We start from the raw sequence: 25,272 nt of genomic DNA, 5'->3' as shown, positions 1-25,272 counted from the left end.
GGGTCTATGCCCTCTGGAGCTTGTGAGGGCCCCTCCAAAGACTGCTCCACCTACACCTGTGCAGGGGCAGACTCAGCCACCTGGAGAGGAGGCAGCATTGCGGGTACTGGTTGAGAGGGGGGCAATGGGTGAGACGTGGAAGTTCTTTGAGTGCCGTCCCAACTTCGATGTCCCCTTTCGCCATCATCCCTCCCCTGGCCCAGGGCCACACCACTCCTACCACCCTGCTGGGGAACAGTTTGGAGGACATGTGTGATGCCTTGTAAGACCGGTGCTAGTGTATCTATCTGCCTGTCTAAGGCGGCAGAATGTTGTTCACCGTTGTTAGGGCCTGAATGGACTCATTTGTGAGCTGTGCTTGAAGCTCAACGGAGACTAGCCTTCTCTCCATCGCAGACATTCCCGCACTTACCTGTGACACTATCTCAGAGAGTTGCTCACATCCCTGTGACATTATCTCAGAGATTCCCTCCCATACCTGTGCCACCATTCCACTCGTGCAGGAGTTGGACTTCTCCATCTTCTGCGCGGCACCTGTTCCAGTACCTCGCAAATGTGCTGCTGTCCCTCGATCATTCTCCTTTTAAAGGATGGCCCCTGGGGTTCAGCATCTGCGTCCAACTGAGCAGAGCCTGGAGAGGAGTGCTTCCACTGACACGAACTCTCCACAGCTGCCCCTGCTGCCAGTATCTGCTCGCGCTCACTTGTGTGTGGTGACTCACCAGAACTGAGGACTAGGACCCACTGAGGTGTGAGTATCTGCGCTGGTGGATGGCTCACTGAGATGTAACGTTGCGCCCTCAGAGGCTGACAGGTCCTCTGAGGAATTGCCCTCTGCCGTCACTGCGGTCATTGAAGGGCCTGGAAAAGAACAGAGGCAATATTAAGCATCATCACAAATGTGTCATGTTGCGATGAGCATACTGAGGTGTTGAAGATGGCAAGCACTGTTAACATCAATTCATATTGTGTGTGATGAATATTAAAGTTGTGTCACCAGACGTTTGTAGGGTACCAGTCTTGCCGTCCCCGACGGACAGGCACTCGAGGGTGCGGTTGAGCTCCAGCGCCTCCTGCTCCGCGTCTGCGAGGACAACTACTTGTTGCGGCCCCCCTCCAGTCCTCGCCCTCTCCCGTGTATTTTGCACTCTCTTCTAGAAAGGGAGAAAGTACAGATGTGTGAGTGAGTGATGGTGAAGTGGCCAACCAATGAATGCATTGGTTTGGGTGCGGCTGACCGTGAAAGAGATGCATCAGAGGGTGAGTATGAGACAGAGCCATCCCATTGGATGAGGATTGGGGTGAGTGGTAGTGGTGGGGTGACGAATGGGGAGGTGAGGAAATGCTGAGGAAGTGAAGGTAAGTTGAGGATGAGCCTTAAGTGGGTGCGAGGAGTGATGTGATGGACTAGTCTTGGCAGTGCAGAATGAGTTGGGAGTGGGGCAGGCGGTGATGTGCAACACGGAATGCAGGAGACTCAATAAGTGTACTCACTTTTGCTGACCTAGTTAGGTCATTGAAGCGCTTCCAGCACTAGATCCCGGTGCGGGAGATGTTGCTGCTGCTGGTGACCTCCTCTGCCACCTCGAGCCAGGCCTTCTTGGTGGCAGAGGCAGGCCACTTCCTCCCGTCCGTGGGGTAAAACACTTCCCTCCTCCTCTTCACCCCGGCCAGTAGCACCTGGAGTGAGGAGGAGGAAGTGTTTTATCTCGTTGAACCTTGGAGCAGCCTTGCCCCTGTGCTGCTCCATTGTGGTGTGTGGATCTTTGCTCCAGCAAAAGCCTTTGGAGCAATGGCCCTTTCAATAGAGCTCCTCCAGCTGACAGCCTGTGACGCGGGTCCGCAGTTCGCCTGCTGCACAGCTTTCCGACGGCAAGCCTGGAAGCCACGTTAAGCGGCACCAATTCAATTGTGATCGCGAGGGAAACGAACATTTTTTATTGGTCGGGTTACCCGCACGCCCATTCACCGCCCCCCGCTATCATCCCACCTTCATTCTAATACTGGGGCCTCTGTTTCCTTGAGTGGCATCAGACTTAACTGTGTATTTTAGGCAAACTCTTTCCATCATTGAACTGCAAAAATATGTACTCAAATCTCATTTAATTTCTCACCCCATGTTACCACCTGGTCCTAATGCCCTTTCACTATGAATTAATCTAGATCACCAGCAGAGCATTTCCAACTAAAATATTTTGCCTGTCAAGAATGAGGGAGATGGCCTCCCCCGATGTCCAAGTAGGTGAATGCACTGTACAGCTAGGTACTGAATTGTACCAGAGATGCAACCACACATAAAGAGTTGGGGGAGATATCAGGAGCAATTATGGGTTTTGGAGGAAAAAGAGGGAGATATATCCCAAACCCATAATATTTGGTGGGCACATGGTCCTCCTCATCCTCATTCCACCTCCCCATGGTTGCAATTGTAATGATTTAGCTGACTTCTGTATTATATATTTCATATCATCGTAGATATGTGGAGTGAATGTGTTTTAGAAATAACTAGAGTTAAGATGGAAGCTGCTTTTTCCTACTCAACTTCAAAATGAAGACCAGATATCTGAAAATTACAGGCAGGTTCTTTGATCTGCAGATTAGCCAAGATGGAGAAGCTTGGCTTGAAATGCTAATCAAATTATTGGTCCTTTGCAAGACAATGGGTATTTTATTTATAGATTCTAAATCATGCCAATCAGGCATAAGTATAGTTTCAGTTGCTGGGAAATGTCAAATTATGTAAATTTACAGACAAATGCATTACATCTAAATGGCTGAACCATCAAGGGGACTTTGCTTAAATGTAGATTGTTCAAAGCATCAATCCAATTTGCTCATTGGTCTGGAATATATACTGCAGCCTTTTCTCAATATCTTCAGTTCAGTTTTTGGAATTGACATTGAACTTCATGGGATTGCACTGCCCACGTATAGCATCACATCAGAAAGACTATTTTATCAAAATACCTTACTATGTAATAAATTATTTAATACATTCTGGAAAAAGACATTTTAACTCCCGTGGATATTCTATTGTTATTATTTTCTTCTATCAGCGACTTGTTACATCAGTCTGCTTCTGTGAAATTATCTTAAATAAAAAAATCTGATTATTAGTTTTAGCCTGAAAGTGATGGTCTGATGCTGTGGTATTTACTGTCCTTTCTAGTAGGCAGAGAAAGCGTGGGGTTTCCCATATAGGTGCACTATACCATAGGTAAGAGATAACTACTATAACATGCTATCCCACTCACACCACACATAGGGGTGGAAGTTTCAGTTCGTAGAAGAGTCAGTCTGCTTATGAAAAGGGTCTTTCTGCCATGATTGCAAGGTAAAAATTGGGAGAAGGCCCAAATCATAACAGAGCCTATGAAAAATATCATCAGGTAAATTACACCTTCGGTCTCTGATCTGCAAAGAGTTAGCTGTTCTCTGCAGAAATAGAGGTGGGGGCAGCCTTTGGGAGAGGAAAAATATATCCAGGTTTCCTGCTTCTAAGCTTGCTAGAAGTGCAAATATGTGGGTGGCTCATGGAGAAAGCATCAGGCTCACCTGTGATATTAGTCCATAAACAAACAACCTGGTTGAGTGTTTGTTGGAGGCCAATCATCTCAGCCCCAGGACATTGCTGCAGGAGTTCTTCAGGGCAGTGTCCTAGGCCCAACCATCTTCAGTTGCTTCATCAATGACCTTCCCTCCATCATAAAGTCAGAAATGGGGATGTTCGCTGATGTTCAGTTCCATTCGCAACCCCTCAGATAATGAAGCAGTCCGTGCCCACATGCAGCAAGACCTGGATGACATCCAGGCTTGGGCTGATAAGTGGCAAGTAACATACGCGCCAGACAAGTGCTAGGCAATGACCATCTCCAACAAGAGAATGTGTAATCAGCTCCCCTTGACATTCAACGGCATTACCATTGCCAAATCCCCCACCATCAACATTCTAGGGGTCACCATTGACCAGAAACATAATTGGACCAGCCACATAAATACTGTGGCTACAAGAGCAGGTCAGAGGCTGGGTATTCTGCGGCGAGTGACTCACCTCCTGACTTCCCAAAGCCTTTCCACCATCTACAAGGCACAAGTCAGGAGTGTGATGGAATACTCTCCACTTGCCTGGATGAGTGCAGCTCCAACAACACTCAAGAAGCTCGACACCATCCAGGACAAAGCAGCCCCCCCGCTTGATTGGCACCCCATCCACCACCCTAAACATTCACTCCCTTCACCACCAGCGCACCGTGGCTGCAGTGTGTACCATCTACAGGATGCACTGCAGCAACTCACCAAGGCTTCTTCGACAGCACCTCCCAAACCCTCGACCTCTACCACCTAGGAGGACAAGGGCAGCAGGCACATGGGAACACCATCTGCACATTTCCCTCCAAGTCACACACCATCGCGACTTGGAAATATATCACCGTTCCTTCATCGTCGCCGGGTCAAAATCCTGGAACTCGCTACCTATCAGCACTGTGGGAGAACCTTCACCACACGGACTGCAGCGGTCCAAGCCGGCGGCTCACCACCACCTTCTCAAGGGCAATTAGGGATGGGCAATAAATGCCGGCCTTGCCAGCGACGCCCACATCCCATGAGTGAATAAAAAAAGCAGCTTGCCAACATTCGCAGTGTGACATTTACTGATTTGTAAAGGCTGCTTATAACTGATCCATCAAAACCAAAAGACCCCACATCCAGTTGCTGGTCTCAGCTGATCTCAGTTGGGGTGGGCTTATGACTAGAAATCAGCTAAGGTTCCCACTCCTGATTTCTATTCCGTGACCCCTACTGGAAAGAGTATGAGTGTGCTCAGCTGTGACAGTGCTTTTCCCCATGATTGACTAGCATGCCATTGCTCAAAGGCCCATACATGAAAGATGTCCACTTGAGCTGCTACTAAAAAAGGATCTTGTAGTACTGAACCTCTTCAGCAAAGGAGGATGAAACTGGAGGGGCAAAGAAAAGCACTCAGTGTCAGGCTCACATATGAAGAATGGCTACTTGGGCCTAAGCATCAGAGGATTGCGAGTGCCTGTAGATCCGTGTTCTAGCGTGAATCATAGTCTTCAGGTGGGCGAGAAAGGGAGATATGGCAGATACTAAATGTGATGGTAACTTTCCACGTCAGGCAATATAAAAGGCCACTAGAACACGGAGGCATTTAATTCCTGTGTGTGCTATTTTTAGTGCACCCACTACCTCAAACAGCATCATTTTGCGTATATAACCAATCGGATCAACATCTGTGTTAAAATAGCACAGATAGGAATTTTTATGACGAAGTTAAAAAGTGTTCTAAAAATAGTGTACAGCAGGACTTAAAGAGAACTGGTTTAATGTAACATTTTGTGTTTACTTACTGCTCTTCAACTAGTCATGTTGGTGAGAAGTGTACAACATTGTTACTGATCAACTTTTGTTTTTCTTTTTTTTGAATACAATGCCTTGTTAAAAAAAGGGGTGTGCTATAAGACAGCAAATTCCGTAACTCCTCTATTAAAAACAGAGCCATTAGACAACAGGGTATAGTTTCCAACCGGCGCTGCTTCTGTGCAAATGCTGAATATGCTTGTACTAAATTCCTTTCATTCCTTTTTAATCTCTGGTATTAACGCAGTTATTCTAAGAGTTTGTACGTGAGCATCATCAGTCAGAAAATGTACCCCAGCGTGTCTTATACAAGAGAAGGTTATAATGATGGGCTACTGTTCGAAGACATTTTGTAAGAGTTCAAGACTGGAGATGAGAGAAAAGGAAGTCCTAGGTAGACCCCATAAACTCACCATCACGGTTGGTGTCCATCTGTCTGAAGATTTTTTCTGTCCTTTTTTCAGGTGTCGACTCATCTTCTGGCATCTTCATCACAGAAGAAACCATCTTATAGATTGCCTACATAAAATTAGAGGTACATCAAGCAGTTTTCTATCAATATGGGTTCTCAACCATCAGCTACTTCAAGCAGAGTTTGGATATTAATCTAGTGTTTATTTTGGGGGTTTATATCTTAGGTGTGCAAAATTTGGATGAAATGATCTTCATGTTCCTTTCTGAGGCTAACAAAATGTGAAGATGACCTGCTCCCTGTTACATGTTTCGGGTACGCCTTAGATGTCCTCTTGGTACAGTGAGGCTGGTCACTCCCAAGTCCAAGTGTCTTACGTTCAAGAATGTGCCAGTGTTGCCCAATATCAAATTATACGATAGTGAAACCCAAGATTGTATCAATAGTACCTCCCTCATGATCTGAACCGAATGTCATATCTTTCACACGTACCCTCATGTGCGTTTCTCCAATCTTTACAAAGGCAGACTGAAACACTTTAGTGAGGCGAGGCCAGATATAAATCATTAAGTTGCTTTATTTTACAGACAGCGAGTCAATGTACTGAGTAACAGTTATAATCAAATCTTACCTCGATTCAACTAAATGACAGAACCCTCATTGAGAACAAGAAAAATAATAAAATATACACCACTCTATCCCTATTAGTGGGCTTACTTAACTTTTCCTGGTTGGCCTTCTGTTTCTGACCGGCTCTGGGTTTGAGTTGAGCAAGTTTTTCCTCGCTGGGCCAGGCTTCCTCCCCAGACCTGACTGGCCGATTGACTGCTCAGCTAGCTCTTTTTTCTTCTATATTCTCTGAGTATTCATAGGAAGTGGAAGAGTGGGGCCCTCCACACCGTCCGCGATTCAAGGATTCGCCAGTGAGCCTGTCAACCAAACCATCTAACCGTTCTCCCATTCTCAGCAGACACCCTGTGCTGGGCTCACCTCAATAGTTGTGAAGATTCACTGGAATCTCTAAACTAACTTTCATCGTCTAAAGCACTCTGGTTCAGGTGCCTCGTCTGAATACTGAATTACAAATCCCACCTCTATTATTCTGTGAATTTAACACCTTGAAGGCTGTATTTAACTAAATAGTAGCATTTTTAACACAATTTACACCAAAAACCTCCCATGGAGGTGCAGTCAGAAACCCTGGAATGTGATAATCCCACTTTCAAGCCTCTATCAAGTAGCCTAGAGTGACACAACTGCAAATATTTCCAGTGCAAACTCTCATCACACTACTCATAACATAGGACAATGATGCTCCTCTAAGTGGCACCGTTTCAACGCTCTGGACCTTTCTATTCATGTTCCATGCTGCAGCCTGAGAATAGTGCAAGCAGGTTGCAGATTCCTTTGCTCTGCTGCAGCTCATTGCTCTTTATCAAACTCGTTCTTTTAATAAGAATGGAGAAAAAAAAGGCTGTGGGAGGGAGATGGTCAAACAGCCAGTAAGGTTTCTTTGAGGCATTCCAAAGAATCTATTGCCCCATTCTAAAATTATATGTTCAGATTCATACGATAAATCTGAAATTTGGTTCAATTCAGATTCGCTGGATTTCTATCTCTTGCCTCTCTTTTAAAAGGTTGTGTGAAAAGGAACATTTCACACTGGTGCAAATGGGGACACTTTTCTGACTTTGGAGCGGAGTAGGGAAAACGCTACTCTCTGGCTGGCTGTGCTATGTGAGACCCTGGGAGAGTTTAATGCTGACACTGGGTGATTATAAATGTTTACAGTCCACCACTGACATCTCTCACCTTGGTGACTACAATCAATTCACCAAGAGTACAGATAACTTTAATATTTAGAACAACAAAATGGATCCATTATCCTTTTTTGCTATGAAGTATAAACTGTGCACAATCTATTGGAAGGAGTGGGCCCAATGGGCCTATTGTTTTTTATCCCCGTAATTCACAACAAAAAAAAGAGGTTTTTTAACAGCTTCAAAGACAGAGCCTGGTATAGAAATTGGTTTATATAAAGATCACTACCAGTAAACACTTTAAAGAGATTACTTTAGGGATCATAGTGGATGTAGTGTACTGTCAAGCTGACGTCACCATCACTATGGCAATGGCATACAGCTGTTAAGAGGTTGCAGCCCTCAGTTTAAACCTTTTAGCATCAAATGTCTTCTGCAGCTTGTGAGTTAAGTGCTTTTCTTTCCCCCCCACCCCCACTTCTCCATTCCCGGTTTCCCCAGACCATGCACTGTGGCCAGCTATGAGAGTTGGAATGCAGCCTGTCCTCCACGCCTCTGTTAATGCTGCTGTAAAGCCATTAAGAGATTGGTTAAGAGTAACCCCGGGCAACTCAACCTCCAAACTGCACTCCGATAGTACCAACGGGAGGGCCAGCCCATTTTGAGAGCGTGGCCTCATTGCCATGCCGCCAGTGAGCGGATACTAAACGGGGGCCCCCCGCTGTTGCTCGCCAGCTCTGGGCCAATGCTATATTGGGCGCTCCAGAGGCCTACCCGGCAGTAGGAAAAATAGTTCCAAGGCAGGGGCTGGTGGGGACAAGGTGGGGGGGTGGGGGACAACCTGGGCAGGCAGCGACCCTCATTATTATCGTGGAGCCCTGAGGAGCACTCCTGCTCCTCCTGGACTACAAAAGTAATTTCAATACTCACCTTTTCATGTCTCCTCTGCTATACTGCCAGGTTTTACAGAGTAGAACCCCATGGAGGATACACTGCCTAGTAGGCAGTCAAAATGGCATCGGGGTCCTAAGTAATGAATTTGATTCCCTAATCATCGGATGTGAATGGAGGTAACATACGATTAAGAGTACGCTTAAGTACTACTACATGTACTACATACTTAATAAATCTGCGAACACTTGACGTAACTTTTCAAGAACCTTATTATGAGGAATAGATAGAACATCTAATCATAAACAAATGCATCCTCTAATGCTCCGCAAAGGCACAACTGAGATGGAAATTCATCATTCTACGCCACAGGAGCCACTACTAGTACATATAAATGTTTGAGCATACATGCTATTGCACTTCTTAAAAGGAGAAAGAAACGGAAGCAACATTGCACGTTAATTCATGAGTGAAATCTCTGATCTGGCTGTTGTCAAGATACCTCATGCTGCAGTCCTCTCCCCCCATCCTTTTTGGCACCCAAAAATCGCATCAAATTTTGCCTCATCACTTCGACCCAGGTTAAACTGTAACATTTAGCCACAACTTTGTGTTTCCTGCAAACTCACATGTGGAGGAGATGCCGCCAACTGCTCGAGCTCTGAGTTTCAGGAGGTGGTCACCCCGCAGCTACAGACAGTACAAGCGGAGAGGGAGTGGGTGACCAGACAGACTAGGAGGAACAGGCAGGCAGTACAGGAGTCCCCTGGGAGTGTGGCACTCACAAACCGGTATTCAGTGCTGAATACCAGTGAGGGTGTTGACACCTCGGGGGAGTGCAGTCAGGAGCAAATCCACAGTGCAGTGGTGGACTCGACTGCACAGGGAGGCACAAGAGATACAATTGTTACAGGAGATTCGATAGTCAGGGGGATAGACAGGTGGTTCTGCAACTACTGACGTGAGTCCCACATGGTATGATGCCTCCTTGATCCTAGGGTAAAGGACATCACTGAGAGGATACAGAACATTTTGAGGGGAGGGTGGGAGGGGAACAGCCAGATGTCGTGGCCCATGTGGGAACCAATGACATAGGAAGGAAAAGGGTTGAGGTCCTGCATTCAGAGTTTCAGGAGCTAGGGAGGAAGTTAAAAAGAAACTTGTCAAAGGTAGTAATCTACCAGAGCAGAACCTCAAAGGTAGTGGATTACTCCCAGTGCCATGTGCTAATGAGTACAGCAAGAATAGAATGAGACAGGTTAATGTGTGGCTGGAGAAATGGTGCAGGAGGGAGGGCTTCATATTCTTGGGGCATTGGAACCAGTTCTGGGGCAGGAGGGACCTGTACAGGCCGGATGGGTTGCACCTCAATAGAACTGGGACCAATGTTCTCGCCGGGAGGTTAACTGGTGCTGTGGAGGAGGGTTTAAACTAATTTGGCAGGGGGATGGGCACCAGAATGTAACATTAGAGAGGAGAAACAAGGTGCACATCGGACTGGGAGGGACAAATAGCACTAGAGTAAAGAATAGTTCAGAAATAGGAGGGATCAAACAGGGGGCAAATGCGAAGCAGACTAAGGTTGAGTTTAGAGTACATGTGTGTAAATGTACGTAGCCTGGTAAATAAGGTTGGTGAGCTGCGGGCTCAAGTCGCCACATGGGACTATGATATAGTAGCAATAATCAGAGAACTGGCTCAAAGAAGGGGAAGATTGGTACTCAGGAAAGATCGGGAAGGAAAGAAATGAGGGGCGGGTGGCAGTATTGATCAAAGAAACAATTATAGCACCGAAAAGAGATGGTGTAGTTGAGCAGTCAAAAGCAGAATCTATTTGGTTAGAATTAAGGAACAATAGAGGAGCTATTACACTACTGAGTGTAAAATATAGGCCACCAAATAGTGGGAAGAAGAGAGAGGGGAAAATTTGCAGGCAAATTACAGAAAGATGCAAGAACTATAATGATAATGGGGAAATTCAATGATCCCAATATAGACTGGGACAGTAACAGTGTAAAGGGCAAAGAGGGGGAGGAATTCCTGAAATGTGTACAGGTGAACTTTCTTGATCAGTATGTTTCCAGCCCAATGAGGAAGGAAGCAGTGCTGGATCTAGTTCTGCAGAATGAAGTGGGGCAGGTGGAGCATGTTTCAGTGGGAGAGCATCTGGGGAACAGTGTTTATAATATCATTATGCTCAGAATAGTTATGGAAAAGGACAAGGAACAATCAAACGTAAAAATACTTAACTGGAGGAGGGCTAATTTCAGTGAGTCAAAAAGGAATTTTGACTTTGTGGACTGGAATCCAAAATTGGTCGGCAAAACAGTAATTGAACAATGGGAGGCCTTCAAGGAGGAGATGGTTCGGGTACAGAGTAGACACAGTCTCACGAGGGAAAGGAAGGGCATCCAAAACTAGAGCACCCTGAATGATTAAAATATAGAGATTAAAATGAAAAAGAAAAAGGAGGCTTATGAGGGTCAGGATACAGTAGAGAACCAGGCTGAATACAGAAAGTACAGAGGAGATCTAAAAAAGAGAATAAAAGGGGCAAAGAGAGAGTATGAGACTAGATTAGCAGCTAACATAAAAGGGAACCCTGAAGTCTTTTATAAACAAATAAATAGTAAAAGGGTAGTCAAAGGAAGGGTGGGACCGATTAGGGACAAAAAGGGAGATCATCTTGTGGAGGCAGAGGGCATGGCTGAAGAACTAAATGAATACTTCACATCGGTCTTCATTAGAGCTGCCATTGTAGCAGTAAAGGAAGGGGTAGGAGTGATATTGGATTGGATAAAAATAGATAAAGGAGGTACTCAAAGTACAAAAGTCACCGGTCCAGATGGGATGCATCCTATGTTACTGAGGGAAGTAAGGGTAGGAATTGTGGAGGCTTTGGCCACAATCTTCCAATCCACTTTAGATATGGGAGCGGTGCCAGAGGACTGGAGGATTACAAATGTTACAGCCCACTTCAAAAAAAAGGAATAAACTCGGCAATTACAGGCAAGTCAGCCCAACGTTGGTGGTGGAGAAACTGAGAATAATCCAGGAGAAAATTAATTGGCACTTGGAAAAGTATGGCCTAATAAATAAGTCAGCACGGATTTATTAAAGGAAAATCGTGTTTGACTATCTTGATTAGGGAGGTTCGCTAGTACTGTGTGTGGTTGGGGAGGGTTTAAACTAATTTGGCAGGGGGATGGGCACCAGGATGTAGCATTAGAAAGGGGAAACAAGGAGCACAAGGGATCGGGAGAGAAGGATAGCCCTAGAGTAAGAAATAGTAAGGTAATTAGATGGGGTCAGACCACGAAAGAGTAAAACAAAGTCTAAGATGAGTTTGCAGTGCATGTGTGTAAACGCACGAAGCGTGGTAAACAAGGTTGGTGAGCTGCAGGCACAAATAGTGACATGAGAATATGATGCTGTTGTGGTAACGGAGACCTGGCTCAAAAAAGGGCAGGATTGAGTACTAAATATTCCTGGATACAAGGTGTTCAGGAAAGATAGGGAAGGAAAGAAAGAGTGGGGGGGGGGATGTGGCAGTATTGATTAAGGAAAATATCACAGTGCTGGAGAGAGGATGTCCTGGAAATCTATTTGGTTAGAGCTAAGGAACAAGAGGTGTAATTACACTACTCGGTGTATTCTATAGGGCACCAACTAGTGGGAAGGAGATAGAGGAGCAAATTTGGAGTGAAATTACAGAGAGGTGCAAAAGCCATAGAGTAGTGACAACTGGGGATTTCAACTATCCTAATATAGACTGGGTTAACAATTATAGAAGGGGAGGAATTTTTGAAATGTGTTCAGGATAACTTTCTCGACCAGTACATTTCCAGCCCAACGAGGAAGGAGGCATTGCTGGACTTGGTTCTAGGGAACGAGACGGGCCAAGTGGAGCAAGTGTCAGTGGGGGAACATTTAGGGAGCAGTGATCATAGTATCATAAGGTTTAGAATAGCTATGGAAAAGGACATGGACCACTCTAAAATAAAAATACTCAATTGGAGGAGGGCCAATTTCAGTGGGATGAGAACAGGTCTGGTCCGGGTAAATTGGAATCAAAGATTGGCAGGCGGAACTGTAATTGAATAATGGGCAGCCTTTATGGAGGAGATGGTTCGGGTACAGTCTAGGTACATTCCCATGAGGGAGAAAGGTAGGGCAACTAAAGCCAGAGCACCCTGGATGACAAAAGAGATAGAGAGTAAGATGAAGCAGAAAAAAGGGGCATATGACAGATGTCAGGTTGATAACACAAGTGAGAACCAGGCTGAATATAGAAAGTTCAGAGGGGAAGTGAAAAAGGAAATAAGAGGGCAAAGAGAGATCATGAGAATACACTGGCAGACAACATAAAAGGGAATCCAAAAGTCTTCTATAGGCATATAAACAGTAAACGGGTAATAAGAGGAGGGGTGGGGCCAATTAGGGACCAAAAAGGAGATCCACTCATGGAGGCAGAGGGGATGGCCGAGGTACTAAATGAGTACTCTGCATCGGTCTTTACCAAGGAAGAAGATGCTGTCAGAGTCTTGGTAAAGGAAGATATAGTTAAGATACTGGATGGGCTAAAAATTGAGAGAGGTACTAGAATAGCTAGCTGTACTTAAAATAGATAAGTCACCTGGTCCGGATGGGATGCATCCTAGGATGCTGAGGGAAGTAAGGGGGGAAATTGCGGAGGTACTGGCCATGCATCCTTAGATATGGGGGTAGTGCCAGAGGGCTGGAGAATTGCAAATGTTACACCCTTGTTCAAAAAAGGGTGCAAGGATAAATCCAGCAACTACAGGCCAGTCAGTTTAACCTCGGCGGTGGGGAAACTTTTGGAAACGATAATCCGGGACAGAATTAACTTGGACAAGTGTGGATTGATTAGGGAAAGCCAGCACGGATTTGTTAAAGGCAAATCGTGTTTAACCAACTTGATAGAGTTTTTTGATGAGGTAACAGAGGGGGTAGATGAGGGCAATGCAGTTGATCTGGTGTATATGGATTTTCAAAGAGCGTTTCATAAAATCCCATAAGGTAGGCTTGCTATTGAGATTGTGGCCCATGGAATAAAGGGGACAATAGCAACATGGATACAGAATTGGCTAAATGACAGGAAGCAGAGAGTAGAATTGAACTGTTCTTTTTCGGACTGGAGGGAGGTGTACAGTGGTGTTCAGGGGTCGATGCTGCGATCACTGCTTTTCTTGATATATGTTACTGACTTGGACTTGGGAGTACAAGGCACAATTTCAAAATTTGCAGATGACACAAAACATGGAAGTGTAGTTAACAGTGAGGAGGATAGTGATGGACTTCAAGAGAATATAGACACGTGGCAGATGAAGTTTAACGCGGAAAAATGCGAGGTGATGCATTTCGGTAGAAAAAATGAGGAGAGGCAAAATAAACTAGAGGGCACAATTCTAAAAGGGGTAGAAGAGGAGGGATCTGGGGGGGTATATGTGCACAAATTGTTGAAGGTGGCAAGGCAGGTTGAGAAAGCAGTTAAAAAAGCATACGGGGTCCTGGACTCCATAAATAGAGGCATAGAGTACAAAAGCAAGGAAGTCATGATGTATCTTTATAAAACACTGGTTTGGCCACAACTGGAGTATTGTGTCCAGTTCTGGGCACCGCACTTTTGGAAGGATGTGAAGGCCTTAGAGAGGGTGCAGAGGAGCATTTGACCGAGTGTGGCACCAAGGAGCCCTCGTAAAATTGAAGTCAATGGGAATCAGGGGGAAAACTCTCAAGTGGCTGGAGTCATACCAAGCACAAAGGAAGATGATAGCGGTTGTTGGAGGCCAATCATCTCAGCCCCAGGGCATTGCTGCAGGAATTCCTCAGAGCAGTGTCTGAGGCCCAACCATCTTCAGCTGCTTCATCAATGACCTTCCTTCCACCATAAGGTCAGAAATGGGGATGTTCGCTGATTGCATAGTGTTCAGTTCCATTCGCAACCCCTCAGATAATGAAGCAGTCCGAGCCCGCATGCAGCAAAACCTGGACAACATCCAGGCTTGGGCTGATAAGTGGCAAGTAACATTCACGCCAGACAAGTGTCAGGCAATGACCATCTCCAACAAGAGAGAGTCTAACCACCTCCCCTTGACATTCAACGACATTACCATCGCCAAATCCCCTACCATCAACATCCTGGGGGTCACCATTGACCAGAAACTTAACTGGACCAGCCATATAAATACTGTGGCTACAAGAGCAGGTCAGAGGCTGGGTATTCTGCGGCGAGTGACTCACCCCCTGACTCCCCAAAGCCTTTCCACCATCTACACGGCACAAGTCATGAGTGTGATGGAATACTCACCACTTGCCTGAATGAGTGCAGCTCCAACAACACTCAAGAAGCTCGACACCATCCAGGACAAAGCAGCCAGCTTGATTGGCACCCCGTCCACCACCCTAAACATTCACTCCCTTCACCACCAGCGCACTGCGGCTGCAGTGTGTACCATCCACAGGATGCACTGCAGCAACTCGCCAAGGCTTCTTCGACAGCACCTCCCAAACCCGCGACCTCTACCACCTAGAAGGACAAGAGCAGCAGGCACATGGGAACAACACCACCTGCACATTCCCCTCCAAGTCACACACCATCCCGACTTGGAAATACATCGCCGTTCCTTCATCGTCGCTGGGTCAAAATCCTGGAACTCACTTCCTAACAGCACTGTGGGAGAACCTTCACCACACAGACTGCAGCAGTTCAAGAAGGCAGCTCACCACCACCTTCTCAAGGGCAATTAGGGATGGGCAATAAATGCCGGCCTTGCCAGCGACACCCACATCCAGTGAACGAATAAAAAAAAAATTCCAGGGATGAGGGACTTCAATTACGTGGATAGACTGGAGAAGCTGGGATTGTTCTCCTTGGAACAGAGAAGGTTGAGAGGAGATTTGACAGAGGTATTCAAAATCATGAATGGTCTAGACAGAGTAGATAGAGAGAAACTGTTCCCATTGGCGGAAGGGTCACGAACCAGAGGACATAGATTCAAGGTGATTGGCAAAAGAACATAGAAACATAGAACATAGGAGCAGGGATAGGCCATTCGGCCCTTCGAGCCTGCTCCACCATTTGATAAGATCATGGCTGATCTGTGATCTAACTCCATATACCTGCCTTTGGCCCATATCCCTTAATACCTTTGGTTGCCAAAAAGCTAACTATCTCAGATTTAAATTTAGCAATTGAGCTAGTATTTGCGGAAGAGAGTTCCAAACTTCTACCACTCTGTGTGTAGAAATGTTTTCTAATCTTGCTCCTGAAAGGTCTTGCTCTAATTTTTAGACTGTGCCCTCTACTCCTAGAATCCCCAACCAGCGGAAATAGTTTCTCTCTATCCACCCTATCTGTTCCCCTTAATATCTTATAAAGTTCGATCAGATCACCCCTTAACCTTCGAAACTTGAGAATACAACCCCAATTTGTGTAATCGCTCCTCATAACTTAACCCTTGAAGTCCGGGTATCATTCTAGTAAACCTACGCTGCACTCCCTCCAAGGCCAATATGTCCTTCCGAAGGTGCGGTGCCCAGAACTGCTCACAGTACTCCAGGTGCAGTCTAACCAGGGTTTTGTATAGCTGCAGCATAACTTCTGCCCCCTTGTACTCTAGTCCTCTAGATATAAAGGCCAGCATTCCATTAGCCTTCTTGATTATTTTCTGCACCTGTTCATGACACTTCAATGATCTATGTACCTGTACCCCTAGGTCCCTTTGGACAGCCACTGTTTTTAACTTTTTACCATTTGGAAAGTACCATGTTCTATCCTTTTTTGATCCAAAGTGGATGACCTCACATTTGTCTACATTGAATTCCATTTGCCACAGTTTTGCCCATTCAACTAATCTATCAATATCGCTTTGTAATTTTATGTTATCATCTACACTGCTTACAATGCCACCAATCTTTGTGTCATCGGCAAACTTAGATATGAGACTTTCTATGCCTTCATCTAAGTCGTTAATAAATATTGTGAATAATTGAGGCCCCAAGACAGATCCCTGCGGGACTCCACTAGTCACATCCTGCCAATGTGAGTACCTACCCATTATCCCGACTCTCTGTCGCCTTTCGCTCAGCCAACTTCCTAACCAAGTCCGTACTTTTCCCTCGATTCCATGGGCTTCTATCTTAGCTAACAGTCTCTTATGTGGGACCTTATCAAATGCCTTCTGGAAGTCCATATAAATAACATCCATTGACATTCCCCTGTCCAATACTTTAGCCACTTTATGTTTCAATGAGATCCCCTCTCATTCTTCTAAACTCAAGTGAATACAGGCCGAGTCAACCCAATCTCTCCTCATTTGACAGTCCTGCCATCCCAGGGATCAGTCTGGTGAACCTTCGCTGCACTCCCTTTATGGCAAGTGTATCCTTTCGTAGGTAAGGAGACCAAAACTGTACACAATACTCCAGGTGTGGTCTCACCAAGGCCCTGTATAACTGCAGTAAGACATCCTTGCTCCTGTACTCAAATCCTCTTGCAATGAAGGCCAACATTCCATTTGCCTTCCCAACTGCTTGCTGCACCTGCATGTTTGCTTTCAGTGACTGGTGTACAAGGACATTTGTACATCAACATTCCCCAATCTATCACCATTTAAATAATATTCTGCCTTTCTGTTTTTCCTTCCGAAGTGGATAACATCACATTTATCCACATTATACTGCATCTGCCATGTATTTGCCCACTCACCAAAGGTGACATGAGGAAAAACTTTATTAATCAGCGAGTGCTTGGGATCTGGAATGCACTGCCCGAGGGGGTGGTGAAGGCAGATTCAATCACGGCCTTCAAAAAGGGAACTGGATAAGTACTTGAAATGAAAAAATGTGCAGGGCTGCAGGGATAGGGCGGGGGAGTAGGACTGGATTGCTCTTGCATGGAGCTGGCGTGGACTCGATGGGCCAAATGGCCTCCTTCTGTACTGTAACCTTTCTATAATTCTATGATTGAGTTCTTTGATGAAGTAATGGAGAGTGTTGATGAGGGTAGTGCAGTTGATGTTGTGTATATGGACTTTCAAAAGGCATTTGATAAAGTACCACATAATAGACTTGTTAGCAACATTAAAGCCCATGGGATTAAAGAGACAGTGGCAGCATGGATACAAAATTGGCTAAGGGACAAACAAAAGAGAGTAGAGGTGAACGGTTGTTTTTCAGACTGGAGGGAAGTATACAGTGATGTTCTCCAGGGGTCAGTATTAGGACTACTGCTCTTTTTGATATATATTAATAACCTGGACTTGGGTATACAGGGTATAATTTCAAATCCTTGAAGGTGGCAGGATGAGTTGAAAAGGCTGTTAAAAAGCATATGGGATCACGGGCTTTATTAATAGAGGCATAGAGTACAAAAGCAAGAAAGTTATGCTAATCCTTTATAAAACACTGGTTAGGCCTCAGCTGGAGTAGTGTGTTCAATTCTGGGCACCACACTTTAGGAAGGATGGCAAGGCCTTAGACAGGGTGCAGAAGAGATTTACTAGAATGGTACCAGGGGTGAGGGACTTCAGTTATGTGGAGAGACTGGAGAATCTGGGGTTGTTCTCCTTAGAGCAGAGAAGGTTAAGGGGAGATTTGATAGGTGTTCAAAACCATGAGCGACATTGATAGAGTAAATAAGGAGAAATTGTTTCCAGTGGCAGAAGTTAGGTAACCAGAGGACACAGAGTTAAGGTGATTGGCAAAAGAACTAGAGGCGACATGAGGAATTTTTTTTTTTTTTTTTTTTTACACACAGCAAGTTACGATGATCTGGAATGCACTGCCTGAAAGGGTGGTGGAAGCAAATTCAATCGTAACTTTCAAAAGGGAATTGGATAAATACTTGAAGGGAAAAAAAATACAGGGTTATGGGGAAAGAACAGGGGAATGGGACTAATTGGATGGCTTTTTCAAAGAGCTGGCACAGGCACAATGGGCCGAATGGCCTCCTTCTGTGATGTAACATACTATGATACTATCCTTATCCTGATTTTTCTTTTATTATTTGTGTTTGTAGAATATTTTATTATTTCTTTTTATATATTCCTTGATAATTTAATTTGCTAGTTCCTCTTTGCTTCCTAATTGTTTTTTTGACTTCTTTCCTGTGTACAATTGTACTGTATACTATCCTGGCAACTGCACTCTGAGAAAGACATCCATTGAGGAGGGTGCAGGAAAGGACAACTAAATTGATAACATAAGAAATAGGAACAGGAGTAGGCCATACGGCCCCTCGAGTCTGCTCTGCCATTTAATAAAACCATGGCTAATCTTCGACCTCAACTCCACTTTCCCGCCCAATCCCCATATCCCTTGATTCCCCTAGAGTCCAAAAATCTATCTATCTATCTCAGCCTTGGTTATACTCAATGATTCAACATCCACAGCCCTTTGGGGTAGAGAATTCCAAAGATTCATAGCCCTCTGAGTGAAGAAATTCCTCCTCATTTCAGTCTTAAATGGCCGACCCCTTATCCTGATAGTTGAGATTAAGCACCTGAGTTTTGAGGAGAGGCAGAAAATAGAAATGTCTGCACTCAAGAAGAAAAGGCTGAGGGTAATCTTAGAGAAGTATTCAAGATCCTAAAGGGATAAGATCAGATCAATATATTTAATGAAGTCAAAGATTCTACAATAAGTGGACAAAGTGTCAAACTCAGAAGAGGGAGGGTGAAAAGTAAGTTTAGATTTAATTATTTTACACAGTGGATGATAAAGGCAAGGAATGGATTGCCAAAGGAGGCAATAAAGGCTGATTGTATCAGCAAGTTCAAGAGAGAGTTGGATAAGTTCCTGGTGAATAACTTATATGGTATTGTGGGATGATATTTCCTGGACACTGGGAAAGGCCAAATGGACCATACTTTTTCTGTCTTATACATTCTTATGATTTAGAAGTTCATTCTTTCTAACTCATTAGTGAAGAGAAGCCCAGGATTCCAGCTCTGAAAATCGAATAAGGATCACGCTGCAGGAAGGAAAATAATTATAAAATATAATAAAATCTAGTTGTTCAGTGAGTGAGTTAGTGACTGGTTGTATGAGTGACAGGTGTGTACCCGCACAGCATTCTGTATAGTGACATGCATGACAACAGATAGCATGCATGATGGCAAGATAACCATGCTAGATCATGGGTGTTGTGGTAGAGTGATATGCATGGTAGTAACTGACATAAGCATGGTGGCAGGTATGGTAATGTAGTGGTTATTGTGCTGGACTAATAATCCAGAGAATGTGAGCTTAATTCCCACCACAGCAGTTTGAAAATTTGAATTCAGTTTAAAAAAAAAATCTGGAAATAAAAAGCTGGTATCAGTAAAAGTGACCATGAAGCTCTCAGATTGTCATAAAAACCCAACTGGTTCACGAATGTCCTTTAGGGAAGGAAACCTGCTGCTTTTACCCGGTCTGGCCTATGCGTGACTCTAGTCCCATACCAACGTGGTTGATTCTTACCTGCCCTCTGAAGTGGTCTAGCAAGCCACTCAGTTGTATTAGACAACTACTGATGCGGCAGTTCAAGAGAGAAAGCCGACCACTGTATTTTCAGGACGACTAGGGATGGACAATAAATATCAGCCTTGCCAGCAATGCCCATATTCCAAGAATGGATTAAAAAAGTTAGGATGTATAGCAATACAGTATGTCCATTGCAGTTGGACAATGTACATGTGGTGGTTGGCATACAAGGGGGCAGGGAGGTGCAGATGGCCGCGTGTGGTGGCAGGACAGTGTGCTCAGTTACATTTACAGGTTTAATGGATTTGTTATATCAAAAAGCAACTTCTGTTTATTCATTCAATTAATGATGTGTAATTGATATGGAGTTTATTTCAATTCTGCATTTAAAGTTATGGAGTTTGCATTAACATTGTGGAAAGATTTACAAATAATATTACAGCTTTATTATAGACCTTTCCTATATCTATCTATATATATGTACACACATATGTTGGAGAATTTATCCTGAAGTAGACTGGAATAGATGGTCTGATGCATGCAACATTAAATCATTACAAAAAAACAGCTAGCTCATAGTAGGTTATTGTGAAGAAGCCAGGAGTGTAAGCTTTAAGAGACTACCAGTAAAACTTGCGTATCTTACAAATGAAATAGACACTAATAAGATTTTCTTAAACCTCCCTTTTGTCTCACTCCTCATTTAAAAAGGAAAAAAGCAGCTACGACAGGACAAACTCCAATTAAATTGCGCTGTCGCCTGGTTTAGAGAAAATGTCATCTTCTTATTGCCAGCTTTTAGCTAAACTTATGGGCAACATGGAATGCATTCGAGACCATTTCCCAGAACAATACGTCGTGGAACCAACCAGGGAACAGGCTATTTTAGATCTAGTATTGTGTAATTAGACAGGGTTAATTAGTAATCTCATAGTAAGGGATCCTCTGGGGAAGAGTGATCATGTGATAGAATTTCACATTGAGTTCAAGAGTGACGTACTTCAGTCCAAAACTAGAGTCTTACATAGGTATGAGGGGCGAGTTGGCTAAGGTTGATCGAGAAATTTGATTAAAAGATAAGCAATGGTGAAAATTTAAAGAAATATTTCATAATTCTCAATGAATATACATTCCATTGAGAAATAAAAACTCCACAGGCAAAGTGATCCATCCGTGGCTAACTAAAGAAGTTAAGGATTCTATTAGGTTAAAAGAAGAGGCTTATAATGTTGCCAAGAAGAGTAGTAAGTCTGAGGATTGGGAGAGTTTTCGAAACCAGCAAAGGACGACCAAAAAATTGAAAAAGAGAGAAAATAGAATGAGAGTAAATTAGTTAGAAATATAAAACAGATTATAATAGCTTCTACATGTAAAAAGGAAGAGAGTAGCGAAAGTAAATGTGGGTCCCTTAGAGGCTGAGACAGGAGAAATTATAATGGATAATAAGGAAAAGGCAGAGAAGTTAAATAAGATATTTTGTATCTGTCTTTACAGTAGAAGACACAAAAAACATACTGGAAATAGTGGGGAACCAAGGGTCTAATGAGAGTGAGGAACTTAAAGTAATTAAGATAAGTAAAGGAAAAGTACTGGAGAAATTAATGAAACTAAAAGCCGACAAATCCCCTGGACCTGATGGCCTACATCTTAGGGTTTTAAAAGAGGTGGCTGCAGAGATAGTGGATGCATTGGTAATGATCTTCCAGAATTCCCTAGATTCTAGAACGGTCCCAGTGGATTGGAAGGTAGCAAATGTAACCCCGCTATTCAAGAAAGGAGGGAGAGAAAACAGGGACCTACCGGCCAGTTAGCCTAATATCAGTTGTCGGGAAAATGCTGGAGTCCATTATTAAGGACATGGTAACAGGGCACTTAGAAAATCATAATATGATTAAGCAGAGTCAACATGGTTTTATGAAAGGGAAATAGTGTTTGTTAAATCTATTAGAGTTTTTTTGAGGATGTAACTAGCATGGTAGATAAAGGGGGACTAGTGGATATAGTATATTTGGATTTTCAAAAGGCATTCGATAATGTGCCACACGAAAGGCTGTTACACAAGATAAGGGCTCATTGGATTGGGGGTAATATATTAGCATGGATATAGGATTGGTTATAGAATCATAGAAGTTTACAACATGGAAACAGGCCCTTCGGCCCAACATGTCCATGTCGCCCAGTTTATACCACTAAGCTAGTCCCAATTGCCTGCACTTGGCCCATATCCCTCTATACCCATCTTAACCATGTAACTGTCCAAATGCTTTTTAAGAGACAAAATTGTATCCGCCTCTACTACCGCCTCTGGCAGCTCGTTCCAGACACTCACCACCCTGTGAGTGAAAAAATTGCCCCTCTGGACCCTTTTGTATCTCTCCCCTCACCTTAAATCTATGCCCCCTCGTTATAGACTCCACTACCTTTGGGAAAAGATTTTGACTATCTACCTTATCTATGCCCCTCATTATTTTATAGACTTCTATAAGATCACCCCTAAACCTCCTACTCTCCAGGGAAAAAAGTCTCAGCCTATCCAACCTCTCCGTATAAGTCAAACCATCAAGTCCCGGTAGCATCCTACTAAATCTTTTCTGCACTCTTTCTAGTTTAATAATATCCTTTCTATAATAGGGTGACCAGAACTGTACACAGTATTCCAAGTGTGGCCTTACTAATGTCTTGTACAACTTCAAAAAGACATCCCAACTCCTGTATTCAATGTTCTGACCAATGAAACCAAGCATGCCGAATGCCTTCTTCACCACCCTATCCACCTGTGACTCCACTTTCAAGGAGCTATGAACCTGTACTCCCAGATCTCTTTGTTCTATAACTCTCCCCAACGCCCTACCATTAACGGAGTAGGTCCTGGCCCGATTCGATCTACCAAAATGAATCACCTCACATTTATCTAAATTAAACTCCATCTGCCATTCATTCATCGGCCCAGTGGCCCAATTTATCAAGATCCCGTTGCAATCCTAGATAACCTTCTTCACTGTCCACAATGCCACCAATCTTGGTGTCATCTGCAAACTTACTAACCATGCCTCCTAAATTCTCATCCAAATCATTAATATAAATAACAAATAACAGCGGACCCAGCACCGATCCCTGAGGCACACCGCTGGTCACAGGCCTCCAGTTTGAAAAACAACCCTCTACAACCACCCTCTGTCTTCTGTCGTCAATCCAATTTTGTATCCAATTGGCTACCTCACCTTGGATCCCGTGAGATTTAACCTTATGTAACAACCTACCATGCGGTACCTTGTCAAAGGCTTTGCTGAAGTCCATGTAGACCACGTCTACTGCACAGCCCTCATCTATCTTCTTGGTTACCCCTTCAAAAAACTCAATCAAATTCGTGAGACATGATTTTCCACTCACAAAACCATGCTGACTGTTCCTAATCAGTCCCTGCCTCTCCAAATGCCTGTAGATCCTGTCTCTCAGAATACCCTCTAACAACTTACCCACTACAGATGTCAGGCTCACCGGTCTGTAGTTCCCAGGCTTTTCCCTGCCGCCCTTCTTAAACAAAGGCACAACATTTGCTACCCTCCAATCTTCAGGCATCTCACCTGTAGCTGTCGATGATTCAAATATCTCTGCTAGGGGACCCGCAATTTCCTCCCTAACCTCCCATAACATCCTGGGATACATTTCATCAGGTCCCGGAGATTTATCATACAGAAAACAGAGAGTAGGAATAAACGGGTAATTTTCAGGTTGGCAGGTTGTAATTAGTGGGATGCCGCAAGGATCGGTGCTTGGGCCTCAGCTATTTACAATCTATATTAATGACTTGGATGAAGGGACTAAGTGTAATGTATCCAAGTTTGCTGACGATACAAAGCTAGATGGAAAAGTAAGCTTTGAGGAGGACACTAAGAGTCTGCAAAGGGATATAGACAGGGCAAGTAGGTGGCAGATAGAGTATAATGTGGGGAAATGTGAGGTTATTCACCTTAGTAGGAAGAATAGAAAAACAATATTTTTTTAAATGGGGAGAAACCATTAAATGTTGGTGTTCAAAGGGATTTGGGTATCTTTGTACACGAATCACAGAAAGTTAACATGGAGGTACACCAAGCAATTAGGAAGGCAAATGGTATGTTGGCCTTTATTGCAAGGGGGTTGGAGTACAAGAGTGAGGAAGTCTTGCTGCAATTGTACAGGGCTTTGATGAGACCACACATGGAGTACTGTGTACAGTTTTGGTCTCCTTACCTAAAGAAGTATATACTTACCTTAGAGGCAGTGCAATGAAGGTTCACTAGATTAATTCCTGGGATGAGAGAGTTGTCCTATAAGAAGAGATTGAGTAGAATGGGCCTATACTCTCTGGAGTTTAGAAGAATGAGAGGTGATCTAATTGAAACAGAGAAGATTCTGAGGGGGCTTGACAGGGTAGATGCTGAGAGGGAGTTGCCCCTGCCTGGAGAGTCTAGAACTAGAGGACATAGTCTCAGGATAAGGGGTCGGCTATTTAATACTGAGATAAGGAGAAATTTCTTCACTCAGAGGGCTGCGAATCTTTGGAATTCTTTACCCCAGAGGGCTGTGAATGCTCAGTCATTGAGTATATTCAAGGTTGAGATTGATAGATTTTTGGACTTTAAGGGAATCAAGGGCTATGGGGATCAGGCAGGAAAGTGGAGTTGAGGTCAAAGATCAGCCATGATCTTATTGAATGGCGGAGCAGGCTCAAGGGGCCGTATGGCCTACTCCTGCTCCTATTTCTTATGTTCTTAGGTCCACGGCCCATTTGGAAACTACAAAGCAGAACTTTTTCTGACAGCAGAAACTGCTGTGCTGAAGGATCAACATCTATGTCCACAGGGCAGAGATTACAACTTTCCAAATTCATTTTATTTTGCAAAATATGTGCATTACTCGTTACCTGTTCATAACCTGGAGAAAAATGTGTTAAAGTTAGCATTAATAAAACTGAATGCTAATGTTTTTTTTTAAAACTTTTCTTGACTGCAGATGGCGCTATAAGTTATTCCACACACAAAATGGATTGTGCTTCATGAGAAATAAATGGTATTCCACTGCATTGTCCGATATTATTAAATGTTGTAAGGGGAGATAAATGTACACTGACCGTTGTGTAGCTGTACTTAAAGTAGATATGTCACCCAGTCCAGATGGGATGCATCCTAGGTTGCTGAGGGAAGTAAAGGGTGGAAATTGCAGAGGTACTGGCCATAATCTTCCAAACATCTGTAGATACAGGGGTGGTGCCAGAGGACTGGAGAATTGCAAATGTTACACCCTTGTTCAAAAAGGTTTAAGGATAAACCCAGCAACTATAGGCCAGTCAGTTTA

General features: G+C 44.0%; 1 protein-coding gene across 3 annotated transcripts in view; it reads right to left on the bottom strand.

Moving 5' to 3' along the window:
• LOC137320253 (neurocalcin-delta) overlaps positions 1-25,272 on the bottom strand; it is a 357,975-nt gene that overhangs the window by 5,753 nt on the left and 326,950 nt on the right. For all 3 annotated transcript variants that reach the window (XM_067982028.1, XM_067982030.1, XM_067982029.1), the window contains one exon: positions 5,796-5,901. In XM_067982028.1, coding sequence (XP_067838129.1) covers positions 5,796-5,901 — 106 coding nt within the window. The remainder of the gene's footprint in view (positions 1-5,795; positions 5,902-25,272) is intronic.

The sequence above is a fragment of the Heptranchias perlo genome, chromosome 3 (assembly GCF_035084215.1).
Source record: "Heptranchias perlo isolate sHepPer1 chromosome 3, sHepPer1.hap1, whole genome shotgun sequence".
NCBI lineage: Eukaryota > Metazoa > Chordata > Chondrichthyes > Hexanchiformes > Hexanchidae > Heptranchias > Heptranchias perlo.
The sequence above is the reverse complement of the archived record's forward strand: the minus strand, read 5'-3'. Positions and strand labels throughout refer to the sequence as shown.